The 16,469-nt window shown below is 37.7% G+C and overlaps 1 protein-coding gene across 6 annotated transcripts in view; it reads left to right on the top strand.

The window, feature by feature from the left end:
- SPOPL (speckle type BTB/POZ protein like) overlaps positions 1-14,679 on the top strand; it is a 66,635-nt gene extending 51,956 nt beyond the window's left edge. For 5 of the 6 annotated variants that reach the window (XM_036318580.1, XM_036318581.1, XM_036318579.1 and 2 more), the window contains 4 exons: positions 1,090-1,212; positions 6,945-7,087; positions 7,173-7,226; positions 10,403-14,679. In XM_036318580.1, coding sequence (XP_036174473.1) covers positions 1,090-1,212; positions 6,945-7,087; positions 7,173-7,226; positions 10,403-10,547 — 465 coding nt within the window. In that variant the 3' untranslated portion in view covers positions 10,548-14,679. The remainder of the gene's footprint in view (positions 1-1,089; positions 1,213-6,944; positions 7,088-7,172; positions 7,227-10,402) is intronic. The other variant, XR_004969124.1, reaches the window with a different exon arrangement.
- The last annotated feature ends 1,790 nt before the right edge of the window (positions 14,680-16,469 follow it).

The raw sequence follows: 16,469 nt of genomic DNA, 5'->3' as shown, positions 1-16,469 counted from the left end.
AGTATATTTCTCCTTTCTAGATTTTATGAGTAGATTTTGGAAGTTGTTTTCTAGAGCAAAAATAATGCCTACATTTTAACCACTAAAATAAGTTGCTATTTATTAGATTTAACAAAAAATGGCATAAATTACATTATTATAAATTAGCTATAATCAAGATATTACCTATTTGGTTTTCCCAGGTGTTTTTCTGTCACCTGTCGTCTTGAAATGTCAGATTAAAGCTCAGAGGTTGATTCTTTGCTGGTTGCATCATTACATGTGGTCGATTCTTAGTGCTCCAATTGGACGACTCCAGGGTTTATGTGGGTTCAGCTTTATTCTTTCTGCAGAACTAGAGGCTGCAACAAAATAGCTGCTTCCTTTCCTTTGATTGTTGGTCTGGGCAGGTACTATAATCAACTTTCTGATCATTTCCAAGTAAGCAGACATCAATGATGTGTCAAGTGCTATTGTCAGCAAAGGGTCAGAAAAGTTTACTGTTGTTTATTGTTTGATATTTAGCTTGATTAATCCCAGGAGAGAAACCAAATTTACAAAGATATAGGAATAAAAAAGGAACTGGTCCTCTTTGGACTTGAGCATGTATTAAGCAAAGAGGTGAGGTGCCATAGATAATAGTACATGCCATTTTGCAAAAGGGAGAGTTCTGAGATATAATGGGTGCTCTGGAATTATCTCATTTACCTGGCCATTCTTTTACTTAAAGGTGGTTACAGGATCTTAGGCATTGTAGTACAGCTTAGGAATTCTGCAAAGAAAAACTTAATAGACATCTTTAAGATAGAGGTCAGAAATTGCATGCAGATGTATTTCGTTTGGCCTATAGATTTTTGTTTTACTCTTTTAAAGTAAGAAATTTGATTTATATTTCTACATGGTAGTTTTTGGTACATATACTTTCCTTTTAGACCTGCCTGTTTCACTTTGCCTGCGTAGCTTACCAAAGATAAATTTTAAAATAGAGTTTAATCTATATTTGAGTTGTACAGATTTGGGGCTTTTAAATTACTGTCAAAGTTTCTCCTTGGTTTGTTTGTGTGTCTGTGTTCTTTAAGTATAACTCTTATGTGTTGTTTTCAATATCAGAATCGAGTGGAAATAAACGATGTAGACCCCGAGGTTTTTAAAGAAATGATGAGATTCATTTACACAGGGAAAGCACCAAACCTTGACAAAATGGCTGACAACTTGTTGGCAGCTGCAGACAAAGTAAGTAATTAGGTGTTAAAGAGCTGAAAAATGTCCTCAAGCCTTTGATATATCAAGAATGCTGTCATCAAATGAAAACCCCAAATAACTTGAAATACTGGATTGATTTATACTATTTGTAGATGGCTCTTGAAAGTATTAAAAAATAGCATACAGTGAGATTTTCTTAGTCAATAAGACAAAAATATCTTTATATGAAAGTAAATTGTTTTATGGGAGATTAAATTATAAACTCAATAGTTTTGAGTGTATCTTTACTGTTTTATAAGAACACACAATATTATATATAATTGAAAATTTTTTATATTGACTAATTTAACTCTCTGTTTATAGATTGATTTTTTTAATTTAATAGTGTAGAAAGAGAAAATAATGATAATTTTATGCTCTTTTATGATGGTGATTTTTTTAATATAGGGAAACAGTGCAAAAATACCAAAAAATCTTAAAGCCAATAGTTTTCAATCCTGAGAGCACATTGGGAGCTTTCTCCAAAAGTATTGTCATGTGACGTTCATCCATGTATATGCATATGTGAATGTATATGTGTGTGTGTGTGTGTGTGTGTGTGTGTGTGTGTGTGTATAAAAAATCTGATAAAAGAGAAACATGCAAATTGACCGTACCTCTGCCATGCCCCAAGCCATGCCCACCAGCCAATTAGAGTGACTGTATGCAAATTACCCCAACCAAGATGGCCGCCGGCAGCCACGGAGCTGGAGCAAGCAGGAGGCTTGGTTGTCCTGTTGATGGAGGAAGCCAAGCTTCCTGCCTGCCTGGCCAGCTGTGGCCTCCACTCAAGGCAACAAAGTTTCAATTCTAGAAGATAAATAAATCCCAGATACCTGCTTCCAGCCAGCCTCCACTGGAAGCTTGGGTGGCTGAGGGCCGTGGCCAGCCTGCAAACAGCCATCAGCCCCTCACCCAGGATGGCCACACTCTAATGGGGTGAGGGTCCCTGCTGGAGGCTTGGCCAGCCTGCAAACAGCCATCAGCCCCTCACCCAGACTGGCCAGGCACGCCAGCAGGACCCCCCCGCCCCACCCTGAAGGGGCTGTGGCCAGCCTGAAAACGGCCCTCAGCCCCTCACCCAGGCTGGCCAGGCACCCCAGTGGGGACCCCCCACTCTTAAGGGGCTGTGGCCAGCCTGCAAACAGCCATCAGCCCCTCACCCAGGCTGGCCACACCTTCATGGGTTGAGGCTCCCTGCTGGGGGGCTTGGCCAGACTGCAAACAGCCATCAGCCCCTCACCCAGGCTGGCCAGGCACCCCAGCAGGACCCTCCTCTCTGAAGGGGTGTGGCCAGGCTGAAAACGGACCTCAGCCCCTCACCCAGGCTGGCCAGGCACTCCAGAGGGGACCCCCACCCTGAAGGGGGTGTGGCCAGGCTGAAAACGGCCCTCAGCCCCTTACCCAGGCTGGCGAGGCACCCCAGCGGGACCCCCACCCTTATCCGGGACACCCTTCAGGGCAAACCAGCTGACCCCACCCATACACCAGGCCTCTATCCTATATAATAAAAATGTAATATGCAAATTGACCCTAACAACAGAGCAACTGGGAATCACTGGTCACTATGACACACACTGAACACCAGGGGGTAGACGCTCAATGCAGGAGCTGCCCCTTGGTGATCAGTGCACTCCCACAGGGGGAGCTCTGCTCAGCCACAAGCCAGGCTGACGGCTGCCAGTACAGCGGTGGTGGTGGAAGCCTCTCCCGCCTCAGCAGCGCTAAGGTTGTCCGACTGCAGCTTAGGCCTGCTCCCCACTGGCAAGTGGACATCCCCTGAGGGCTCCCGGGTTGCCAGAGGGATGTCTGACTGCCAGCTTAGGCCCAATCTGCCGGGGAGTGGGCCTAAGCCAGCAGGTGGTCATCCCCCGAAGGGGTCCCAGACTGAGAGAGGGTACAGGCTGGGCTGAGGGACCCCCCGAGTGCACAAATTTTTGTGCACCGGGTCTCTAGTATATATGTATATATGTAAAGTGTTATTACACTTGTTTTGCGGAATGTTAACATTGAGGGGAACTGAGCCAAATGTATATAGAATCTAGTATGTCTTACAACTACACACGAATTTATAACTATCTCAATAAAAATTTAAATTAAAAATGCTATTTACATTAGTATCAACTATATTAAATACATAGGCATAAATAAATACATAGACAAAAAATGTTCAAGATATGTATACAGAAAATTACAATGAATTGTTAAATGAAATGCAGGCAGGTCAAAATAAATGGAGAGATAAATTTTGTTTATGGACTGGAAGTCTGAATATTATTAAAATTTCAATTCTCCTTAAAATTAATTAGGAGAATTAACATGTCCTAATGGGCTTTTTCCCCCCCAATAAATTAACAAGGACCTATAATCAAGAACTGAAAAAGAAGATCAAATTGAAAGACTGTCACTGTCTGACAACAAGACTTATTATAATGCCTCAGTATTTAAGACAGTGTTTTATTGGTGACAACATGGACAAATAATTCACTGGAACAGAAGAGAGAGTACAGTAATAGACTGTCACATATATGAATATCTTAATTTTTAATAAAAGTGCAAGAATAACACAGTGGAGAAAAGACAGTCTTTTCAACAAATGGTGCTGGAAAAGTCAGATACTCAAATGCCCCCCAAAGTGAACTTTGATTGAACTCATTTGAAAAAGTGACCTTTGTAGATGAACTTCATCATATATAAAAATATATGCAAAATGGGATTATAAACCTAAAAACCTAAAACTTCTTAAAGAAAGCATAGGAAAAAGTCTTTGTGATCTTGTGTTAGGCAAAGATTTCTTAACTATGACACCAAAAACATCTATATATATAAAACCCTAATATGCAAATAGACCGAACAGCAGAACAACCGAACAACTGGCCACTATGACGTGTGTTGACCAACAAGTGCGTGCAGAACATGTGGGCGTTGGCAGCAGGTGGCAGGGTGTGGAACGTGGCAGGCATTGGCCACGGTGGGATGGTGGGGCAGGTGAACGAGGGCACCAGACCCAAGGCAGGCCTCCTACGTGCCACAGTCCTGCGCCAGTGCCACTGCTCACACCCACTGCTGGCGCTGGAGCTGCCGCTCACACCTGCTGCTGGCATCTGGTGCCAGGTCCAATCACTTGACCCTGTCAGTGGGTGCGAGTGGCAGCTGCAGGCCCCATTCGCCCCTCAGGGCTTCTCCATCTCCCCCTGCTCCTGAGGGGTGATCGGTGCCAGCAGCCACTTCTTGCACCCACTGCTGTCACCGGCCCCACTCACACCCGCTGCTGGAGCCAGCCCCAAAAGCTCCGCGCCATCAGTGGGTGCAAGCAGGGCCGGTGCCATCAGCACGTGGGAGCGATGGCAGTGGGAGCGGGGCTGCCAGCAGAGGACTGGGGGCCATGGCGGGAGGGGCCGGGCAGGGGCGGGGAGGATGTTCCGAAACCCACCCCTGTGCCCACCGCAGCCTCACGGCCCACAGTTTCTTTCAAGGTTCACAAATTCATGCACTGGGCCCCTAGTACTACATAAAATTAAAAATTTGATAATTGGGCTTCAGTACAATTGAAAACTTTTTTTCTTCAAAAGACACAGGAAAATAAAAAGACTAGCAACAGCTTGAAAGAAAATATTTGCACAGTATATATTTGATGAATGCCTTTTATTCAGAAGATATCTGATAAAGGACTTTTATTTCAGATTATATAAAGAACTCTCAAAACTCAATTTAAAAAAAAAAGCAGTGATATTTCTAAAAATAGAAAATATTTGAACAGCCTTTTTCCAAAATAATGTCAATCAATGTCAGAAGATGCTCAACATCATTAGCCATTAGAGAACTGTAAATTAAAATCACCACAAGATTCTTTTACACACATATCATCATAACTAGAAATTACAAGACCAAAAGCTGTGGAAGAATTAGGACTGTCATACACTGCTGATGGGAATATAAAGTGGTACAACTATTTTGAAAGACTGGCTGTTCCCTAAGACATTTTACACTTGCCATATGACCCAACTTTCAGGTTTTTATCCAAGAGAAAAGAAAGCATATGCCCATATAATGACTTAATATATGAAGGTTTATAGAAGCTTTCTTTGTAATAGCTAAAAACTGGAAGCACCCAAATGTTCACTAACAGATGAATGGATAAACAAATTGTGGTGTGTTTATATACAATGGGATAATACTCAACAATAAAAAGTATTGACCTTTTTTTTTTTTAAATATATTTTATTGATTTTTTACAGAGAGGAAGGGAGAGAGATAGAGAGTTAGAAACATTGATGAGAGAGAAACATTGATCAGCTGCCTCCTGCACATCTCCTACTGGGGATGTGCCCGCAACCCAGGTACATGCCCTTGACCGGAATCGAACCTGGGACCCCTCAGTCCGCAGGCCGACGCTCTATCCACTGAGCCAAACCGGTTTTGGCAAAAGCATTGACCTTTTGATGCACAGGCAGCAACAGGCGTGAATCTCAAAATAATTATACTTTGTGAATAAAATTTTAGCAGTAGAAAGCATATGAGCTGTTGGCTTGGGATTTGGTGAAAGAAGGATTACAAAGGTGTAGGAGGAAACTTGGGGATGATAAATATGTTCACTATCTTGATTTAATGGTGATTATATGTCTATAAACTTATCAAAGTATAAACTTTAATAAGTGCAGTTTATTGTATGTTAATTAGGCCTCAATAAAGCTACTAAAGATGTTATATACACTAAAGATTTTTAGTGGTTATGAATATGACTTCTTTAGCTTTGTAATTCATTCTTCAAGAATTACATGCATTGGATTGTGACAACATGCAGTGAGTGTACTGGTTGGTACATTCATCCTAATATATAAAAAGCCAGGGGCCATCACAACCAAAACAACCAGACGGACGACCGAACAGGCTGCATGGGTGACCAGGCGGGCAGGGGTGGCAGTTGGGGCCAACCAGGCCAGTAGGGGGGTCGGGGGAGGTGGGAAACAGTTGGGGGCAACCAGGCCAGCGGAGGTGCAGTTGGGGGCGACCAGGCCAGCAGGTGGGGCAGTGAGGGGTGACCAGGCCGGCGGGGAGAGCAGTTGTGGGCGACCAGGCCGGCAGAGGGAAGCAGTTGGGGGTGACCAGACCAGAAGGGGGTTAGTTGGGGGCACCCAGGCCAGCAGGGGGGGCAGTAAGGGGTGACCAGGCCAGCAGAGGCGGTTAGGGGTGATCAGGCTGGCAGGCAGGTGAGCCGTTAGGAGCCAGCGGTCCCGGATTGTGAGAGGGATGTCCGACTGCCAGTTTAGGCCCAGTCCCCAGGATCGGGCCTAAACCAGCAGACAGACATCCCCCGAGGGGTCCTGGATTGAAGAGGGTGCAGGCTGGGCTGAGGGGATCCCCCCCCTCCATGCATGAATTTCGTGCACCAGGCCTCTAGTGTTCATAATAATAGAGAACTGTACTCATTAAAAGTATTAAGTAATAAGGTGTGTGTGTTTTTTAAGAATAAAACCCTATTTTTAAAATATAGTATTTTATACTATGGAAATTGAAATTTCCTAAAGAAAATTGGTCTTTCTCTCGAATATATTCATTAATATTTTCTTCATATTAGGTTAAAAATATTTTAGAGACTTTTAAAATACCCTTAGTTCAAAGTATAACGTGCTTTAACTTTATTTCCTAAGTCCAACTCTCATGTATTTAAAAACTTGGTATTTTCAGTGAATGTTTAATGGTTATGTTTTCCTTTTGAATAGTATGCACTGGAACGACTGAAGGTCCTGTGTGAAGAAGCTTTGTGTAGTAACCTCTCAGTGGAAAACGTTGCTGATACCCTTGTCCTTGCAGATTTGCACAGTGCAGAACAGTTGAAAGCACAAGCCATAGACTTTATTAATAGGTAAGCTATGCTTGTATTTCAGCGGCATGACACCTTCAGCATTTGTCACCGAACTTTTTTAAGTGTGTTTAAATCTTCAATGCAGGTGCAGTGTACTTCGACAGCTTGGGTGTAAAGATGGGAAAAACTGGAACAGCAAGTAAGATGACATCAGTTTCTGACTCAAAGTTGATCTGCCTACATAGAATTAAGTGTTTGCATAGGCCTTTTGTTCAACTACAATAAGTAGGAATTGAGATATTATTTATATGGAGTAAACTGCTGGTTATTTAAAAAAAATAAATAAATTTGACTAACTTAGTGGATTCTTGAGGCTATGCCCCCTTGTAGATCAGCTGCTAATGTGAACTGAGATGAATGCCCTAATTTCTGAAGCTCATATGCTCACTTAGTATGTAGTTGAGTCCAGGTATTTCAATGGCAACTGGAGATCCTTTTCCTGTCCCTTCAGAAAGCATTTCTAAGAATATGGAAAATGTTCATTTTATTCTCTGAGGAATGTACCCTTCATATTTGCCCTAAACATCTTCACATTTGAATGCTAACCCATTGCTTCTTAGGTTAGCCAAGTACTTTGCATTGAATGCTTTATTAAGCCAACTGCCTAATATTCTAAAAATGGGAGTAATTTGATCTTTACTTTTCCTGGTAAAACTGTAAGAGGTAGCATAGTTCTTATATCTTTTCTAAGACCAAGCTTTCTGAATATTAGAATTTATTTTTCCTCTCTTTGTTTTCTTCTCTCATTTTTAGGGAGAATTTTCTATTCTTTATAATTATTCAAAATAAAAAAGGATAGAGTTGATAGGTTGAAAGTTGCATCTTTTGATTCGTTTTTGCTTGTAAACCCTTAAATTCCATTTTTGCAAGTTATCAAAAGTTGATATAAGTATGTCAAAAAAGACAAGTGGATAAAAGAAAGTCAGAGAAGTCAGTGTTAGAGACAATAAAATTAATGTTTTTTTACTTAATTATTTCCTATTGTTTTAATTTGTTTTGCTATGTGTGAAGTTAACTGAATTCCTGTCAGTTTGTGAGTTCTCTTTTTAGTTTATTGGTTTTTCTGAATATTGATCAGTGTGATAATATGTTATGGTATGTGATCTAGACAAAAATCAGTTTAAATTTAAAACATAATGTGTATACAGCAAATGACAATTTATGATCCTTTGTACTTAGCCACTTACAAGCTCTAGTTTTATTCTGTTAAGAAAATATTTTACATTTTTAACTTTTTCAATGTCAAAAAATATCAAGAGTATTTTAATATCCCCTGAAGAAGCTGTTGTATGTACAGACCTTCAGTAGATATTTGTTAAATAAGTGAAAATGTCAGGTATATTAAGAGATATCTGTGTGATTCTGAACAACTATAGTTGAAATTATAAACACATTGGTTACTCTGATGTCAGGCAAATAAGGTAGTTTTATTATTAGCTACTGTTTAGTTTAACAAATGTGTACCTCATATCTATTGTGACTCAAGCACCATGCTAATGTGCTGCCTTTAAAAACAGTTATGAGGAAAAGTCCCTATTCTTGAGAAATTTGTTTAATAAAAGAAATATATGAATATGTCATTTATATATAGATAGAAATGTATCTAATGAAAGAAATATATGAATATATCATTCATATGTAGATGGAAATTTAATGAAAGAAACAAATACATGAATATGTTATTTTTTATAATATGGTAAGCAGTGTGATAAAAGAAGGTATGTGCTGGAGGTTTAGGGATGGCTTACTGGAGATGACAGATGTGTCTTAAAACATGAAGAGGAATTAGAGGAACTAAAAAAGAAATAACAGGCATTGCAGACAGAAAGAATAACTTAAAGTACAGAAACCTAAAGGCAGTAATTGAACATTCATTTTACGGGTATTTATATTTATTCAGTAAATACGGCCCAAGGCACTGTGCTCAATATCAAGAATATAATAGTGAACATGATAAATGTTTTCCCTGGCTTCCCAGAGTCTGTGGTTTAGCAGGAGATAAATAGTAATTAAACAAGTATTTGAAGTAAAGTATGATGATAGGTAAAGTATAGCATACCCATCTGAGCATATAGCAAAGGAACCGAACCTAATCTAGGGATCAGAGAAAGCCTTTTCAAGGAATTGTATAAATAAAGACCTAAAGCATTAGTAGGAGTTGCCTTGATAAAGAAGAGGGAAGAGGTAGAAACTTGTATCTCAGAAAAAGGGAATCAGGTATGCAAAGATTGGGTGAAAAGAAACAATAGTAGTATAGAGTGAGAGAGGTTATGAGAAGAAGCTGAGCTAGAGAAAGCAGGCAGGGATAAGATCCTGGGAAGCCATATAAATTAACTTTAAGGGCTTTTTAAGACATTACTCAAAGATTAATCCAGTAAAAGATTGCAGCCTGGGCCAGGCCCCAATCAGGTTTGTGTTTTTATTAATCATCAGAGTTTTGATTTTTGATTGAAGAGGAAAGGGTCTAGGACAGTGATGGTGAACCTATGACACGCGTGTCAGAGGTGACACGCAAACTCTTTTTTTGGTTGATTTTTCTTTGTTAAATGGCATTTAAATATATAAAATAAATATCAAAAATATAAATCTTTGTTTTACTATGGTTGCAAATATCAAAACATTTCTATATGTGACACAGCACCAGAGTTAAGTTAGGGTTTTTCAAAATGCTGACACGCTGAGCTCAAAAGGTTCGCCATCACTGGTCTAGGATGATACCCAGGTTTCTGACTTGAATCACTGGATGATGATGGAAGCATTAGCTGACTGGAAATAAGGGAGGAAGAATTTGAGGTTTGGGGAGATATGTTGAGTTCTTATCTAACAATGCTGAATTTATGGAACTTGAAACGCATCCAAGTAAAGAGAACAAGTGGTTGGGAATGAACCTTGTTAGGAGGCTTAGGATTTAGCAAATCAGTAGTTGTCATCATTGAATATGATAGCTAAAATTATGAAGAATGGATGAGATAGGATGGATAATGAATGTTAAAAGAGTAGAAGGCAAAAGTTGCAACTTGAGAAAAAACCTGAGTGTAAGCCAGGGAAAAGAGCTCTTGAAAGTTAAACTATGGAGACAAGTGTCACATGCTTCAGGAGAATAGAATTTCCAGAAAATTCTAATAGTTTCATTTGTTACAGAGATACTACTAAGGTATTTTGTGAATGATATTTTAATGAATTCAAGTGGTTGGAATACATACAGAGGCAGAGTGTTCAAAACATTATGAAATCCATAAATTTTAAAAATTGACAATACAGTAATGCATTTTGAAAAGTATTCTTTAACAAACATCTCTTAATTTTATTTTTCAGCCAAGCAACGGACATAATGGAAACATCAGGGTGGAAGTCCATGATTCAATCTCACCCTCATTTAGTAGCAGAAGCCTTCCGAGCACTAGCATCTGCACAGTGTCCACAGTTTGGCATTCCACGCAAACGGCTAAAACAGTCCTGAAATCTTCCATGAACTGTAGAAAAATGGAATTGACTTTTATTCCTCCAGGTCCAGAAGGATTCTAATAGACAAACCATAAGCAAGAGTTGTTTCTGTTGTCTTGTCTACAGAGCAGAAGCTGAAAAAGCGTATGGCTTGCATTTCAGGTGGATAATTTATGGTTTATTCTTCAGCTTTAAATTAGACTGACTATACTCTAATTCACTTCAAGGCCTTAAATTATCTCCAGTGACTTCTCTTGTTCATATGATACTTTAATTTTTTTATTGTGCCTTGTCATTTTGACCAAGGCTATGCAGGATTGCACTAGCTCCATAATGCAGTAATATTGACAACTGAAGATATTAAGTTTCAAAAGGATCTTCCATTAGCTTCAGAAAAGCAAAATTAATTTTCTAGGGTTTTTGCTATGCTATCTCAAAGTTTAAGACTAGGTTCTTAAAAGCACTTGTATTGGAGATAACTGTTAATGTCTCCAGTCTAAGTTCTATAAATACAGGAGAACCTGCTTGCCTTCAAGGTAAGTTATGGCAATACACTGCTTCAGTTCTAATTTATTTTTCATTTCAGGGGCAATTATGCAATGAGTTGGCCCAGATTTTTAGTAGAATTTGTGATGTTTATATGTTAACTGTCCAGAAAACTAAGAAGCATAACAAACCTTTGCTTGTGTTTCTTTGTGGGTTTATCCAAGTTTACAATTATTGAGAACTGATTGAGGATAAGATTTCAATAAGAAAGCATGTTTTGTGCTGAATTAATTTTTTTTTAATTTATAGTGGCCTACATTTATATGAAGAATTCTGTACATGTTAAAAGTAAGGATGACCAAATGTAAATTTAATGAGTGGGCCAATTAAGAGAGATATATATGCACTTTTAATGTGTAACTTTTGTATGCTGAATGGTACATATATTTTTTTGCTTTTGAGGGAATTAATAAGGTATAGTTAATTGTGTCTTAACTTTGAAATAATTTTTTAAGACAGATGGAGGTAACTGGCTGTTTGTGATAATAGATAAGAAAGATATCCTTCATTATAGTTAAATTCATTTCCATTTCAGTTAATCATTATTAAATTCACTCTTTTTTTTTTTATCACACATTGGAGAAGGCATCTGAACAATAAGTGAATCCTGGACGGTCTACTCTCCTAAAAACAACAAACTGATATTATTTGCAGACTAAAGTCTCTCCTTTTATGAAAACCCTCAGAAACTTGTCAGGCCACATTCTGAACCTTCCCCATCCCCTTAGTTTTTTCCTTTCTGTTTCAGTTACTGTACTAACATTGTGGATGATACTGAAATTCTGCATAATGTGAACAGGATAAACTTTATAAACTGCTTTTCATGGGCCAGTTCTTTATTGTAAATGAATTTCAGCTTTAAACACATACACATGCTCATTGTTGGATAGCTCTGTTCACAGTGGAGGTCTGTTCTGCATCTGGTTTCCTGAAATAGGGACAGCATACTTCTTAGGCAAGATTGATGTTGGACCACAAGGGGAAAAGTGTGTCACTGGAAAAAAATGCACATACCTATATATTTGCATACATAACTATTCTCCAGATTAAAATTTGTATAATTTGTTTATTTAGTTTTTAATTTAGTACAAAAAGAAAATAATTAAGCCTGAGGTCTTAAAATAGGTTTTTTGTATTTCTTTGTTAGATACTCACTGGGCAATTCTAATACATCAAGAGTGATTCATATTTACATTGAACAACACTGTCAAATACACATTTGTTATCCATAACAAACGAGTTTGAAAGACCTTATTTTTTCAGATACCTTTATTTTGCTCTTTGTAATTTCATTGAGTCTTTGTTAAGTTAACTTAAGTTTTAAATTGGAAGAATACCTTGGGATAAAAGAACGATTCTTAAATATTAGTGGACTCCATCAGTGCTATAAGTGAGCAGAAATTCACTTGCTTAACTTTGCCATAAGATTGAATTAATTAAATTTGTAATGTACAATTAAAAAATACATGCTCACATACATATATACTAAGATTTTAATTTAAATTTTGCCTGAGTCTTAAAAGAAAGCAAAAACTCCTTCCTCGGGCTATAGAATTTTGTTGTCATATATATATATATATATATATATATATATATATAAAAACGCTGGTGAACCCATGTATATCAAATGCACAGAGGCACATTATGAATTAATTCACTGTTGAATCTACATTTCTAACTATAGTGACTTCACTAATAACACCATATAATGAACATTTCAGATTTCCCTCGCTTACTTGTTTTCATGTTTATTGCAAATCTTAAGGGTTTTATTATAAGTATTATTTTAGTTTGGTAGTACATTTTGTACCAAAAACGTCAAACACTGTGCTGTAAGAAGATCCATGTTTGTAGAAATGTCCACTTTTCAGATAATATAATGCCTACCTTTATACTAACAGAACCATATGGTAACTGATTTATTTTTTTTATTTATTATGTATATTTTTGGTATTGTGTGGGTTCTTGAGGCTGTGATAGAAAACTGTTAATGTGTTCTGAAATAAGTGCTCTAATAGCCTTTTTTTGTTTTTAAAATTCGTTGTTTTCAGTAGGCACAGATTCTGTCTAGAGCAGTCTTGCCTTTTGATTATCAGCCTGCTCCTGTTTCTCTTTTGTCACCTAAACAGAACTTTTCTTAAAAAGTAGTGACTGGTTTTAAACATTACATAAATACAAAAGTAACCATTAGAAAACTGTTCTTTAGATTCAGATAGGGAAACACTATATTTGTGCCTTTTTTGTTTTTGAATTTTAATGTGTATTGGTATTTGGAGCACAAATATGAAGGTGCCATAATATTATGGCTGCCATTGTTACCTCCTTGAATATTCGTGTGTCATTGTCTTAAAATAGTAATTGGAGAACCTTGCATGTATTATGTGGTTATTTAGGCATCTGTGTGCACGTTTGCGTGCATGTGTGTGTGTGAGTGTACATGTACTTGTTTTCACTTGGACTTGTGTGTGATATATTCAAGAGTTAATTTCTAAAAATAGGACTCAGTTAAACATTGAAAGTTCAGGCTAGTTGAAATATACCATTTAAATGTGCTTTACTTGGGACAATTGATTGATAGAGGAAATTATAATTCTCAAAAATGTGACTAATTTACTGCATGACAAACAGTGCCTTTTTAGGACATCATTAATTCTAAAATTAAGTTTAAAATATTAACGATCTCTTAAAATGTTGTCATGAAGATTATTGGCTTTTAAAAAACTATACCTAAGTTAGAGCTTAAATTGCCAAAAATATAATTACTAATTTACTTACCCATTTAAGTTTTGTGCATAAGTTTTAAAACCTAAGCAAAATTCTTTATAAAATTGTGAATCATAGATGCTACCCAGTGTTACTAAAATATAACACTGGGGACTTCAGTAAGTTGTTTTGTTAAACTCACAAGCTTTTTTCATAGCCAAGTATACTTCAAGTATTGAATTATTCCAATTTGGACTTCCATGCTCTTTGGTGAATAAAATAAAAATATTCAATATATTCTTGCAAAATAAGGTGGGCGGGTGGGTTTAGTGTTTTCAGATGATAAAGACAGCACTTTCACACACAAATAAGAGTATTTTGCAACCCTCTTTTATACAGATTATGAGCTCTACTTTATTTAAGTGTTCATGGAATGATGTAAATTTTAGGTCCATTTGAATAAATATAGAGTGCCTACCATATGCAAGACTTCCTTTTCACTAGGAATTAAATCATCACACCGTGTTTTCTGCTTGCAGTATATGGACTTAATGTTTGAAAAGGAATTCTTATATTTAAATTTTTTTCTGTTGTTAGAGTTTATCATTGTATACTGTAACCCAGTTAATTGTGCATTCAGGTTTTTAGAATGAAGATAAAACTTAAGTGTGCCCCACTTTTGAAGATAAAATTCTGCTAAAATTATTTAAATATTAGTTCTGGGGGAAATTGATTTTCAAATTTCAAATGTATAAAGACTTATATCGAACTTTTCAGCCTCATTTTTAATCAGCTCATGTTGATGAGATACATACTTTTGGTATCTTGTTGCTGAAAATATTTTTGGCATTTCAGCACTTTGTGTTAAAATAAAGTTGTTACTACTTATTCAGAATTAATTGGTCTATTTTGTGTTTATTTGAAAATATAAACTCATATTTTATCATGAAAACCATTGTTTCATGTATTTTATCTGTTTTTGGTTTCGTTTGGTTTTGGTTATTACAAGTGGGGGGATAAATCTAGTGCCTGTAACTCCATCTGGACAGTATAGCTTTCCTTCATCAGAGGTAACAGGAAGGACTGTGAAATGGCACATTATCAATGTCATTCCTTAGTTATGATGAAGATGGGGAATTTGGCTCAGATCATATATATAAACGAATATGTATATATTCGTTTCTCAGATCTTAAAAAAAAAACATGAGGCAAACACTGATACCTCAAGTGGATTTCTTCTAAAAAAATAAGAAAATTTTACTGGAGAATACTCATTTATAGTGTGGAATGCTAGCCCAAGCTTTGTCCTGGCAGAGTTTACAAATTCAAATGTTAACAAAGGAAGTGATAGAAGGGAAGTCGCAGACCAGGTATAATATGTGATAAACTAGGGCAGTGATGGCGAACCTTTTGAGCTCCGCGTGTCAGCATTTTGAAAAACCCTAACTTAACTCTGGTGCCATGTCACATACAGAAATGTTTTGATATTTGCAACCATAGTAAAACAAAGATTTGTATTTTTGATATTTATTTTATATATTTAAATGCCATTTAACAAAGAAAAATCAACCAAAAAAATGAGTTCGCGAGTTCGCGTGTCACCTCCGACACGCGTGTCATAGGTTCGCCATCACTGAACTAGGGAAATGGCAGTCAATGTAGTGGTGGGCCTGGTCTAGTCATGCAGATTCAATAGTATGACTGCAAATAAGAGGGCCCTAACTCTTAGGCCCAACTTAATGGCACTCTCTGTATCCTAAACTCCTACCTACCTCAACCGAAGCAGAGCATTGTATAATATTAATGATTAAAGTGGAATTATTAATGTTCATAAGTCCTTCAAAGAGGGCCCATAGTCCCCCAAAGGAAGATTAAGCAGAATGCAAAATCATAGATGAGGAAGTGAGTCCAATTCTCCTGAAACAGGAAGTATCTTTTCTACAACCTTAGAGACGTGTATCCACAAAGTTAGCAATAGACACATGTAAAGGATAGTACGTTTCTACCGTCTTCCCAGCAAAAGTAGCCCATCACTACAACCTGCTTCTGTTTTGCAATATGCTTTGGTCAATATTTTCTTGCTCTTTTTTTAAAAACTGAGTTTATTGGGTGACAGTGGTTAATATAATTATGGGTGTCCAGTGTATATATATATAAAAGGCTAATATGCTAAGTGTCCCTCTGACTGTCCAACCAGTCACTATGACGTGCACTGACCATCAGGGGGCAGACGCTCAACACAGGAGCTGCTGTGACTCGCACTGGCCATTTACAAACAAACGGCACCACAGACCTGGCACCAACAAAGCAACATTCAGCTTCCCTCCAGTGAGAGGCCCTGCCATCACCCCGGAGCAACACCCCACCAAATCGCAGCCAATGCTGCCAACACCCAATGGCACAAAGTGCAGCCCAGCCCCGCAACATTCACTGTGGGTGCTGGGTAATGTCACATATCAGTACCCGGCTTTTTCTCCCTAGTGAGTAGCCCCGAGTTTTTTCAGCCCAGGAATGTGACTTGCTTTATAGCCAGGTGCAAACATTTTACATTAACAGAATGTCTGTGAAGTGTTTTCCCGTGCCTCATCTCATTTGAGCCTCACAGAAGTCCTGGAGTAAGTAGATAGGAGTCTCTGCAGAATCCTTTTTTTTTTTTTTTTTAATTAGCCAGAAAATGGAGATTTAGAAA

The sequence above is a fragment of the Myotis myotis genome, unplaced genomic scaffold (assembly GCF_014108235.1).
Source record: "Myotis myotis isolate mMyoMyo1 unplaced genomic scaffold, mMyoMyo1.p scaffold_m19_p_8, whole genome shotgun sequence".
Classification (NCBI taxonomy): Eukaryota; Metazoa; Chordata; class Mammalia; order Chiroptera; family Vespertilionidae; genus Myotis; species Myotis myotis.
Note: the sequence above shows the minus strand (reverse complement) of the source record. Positions and strands in the feature narration are given on the sequence as shown.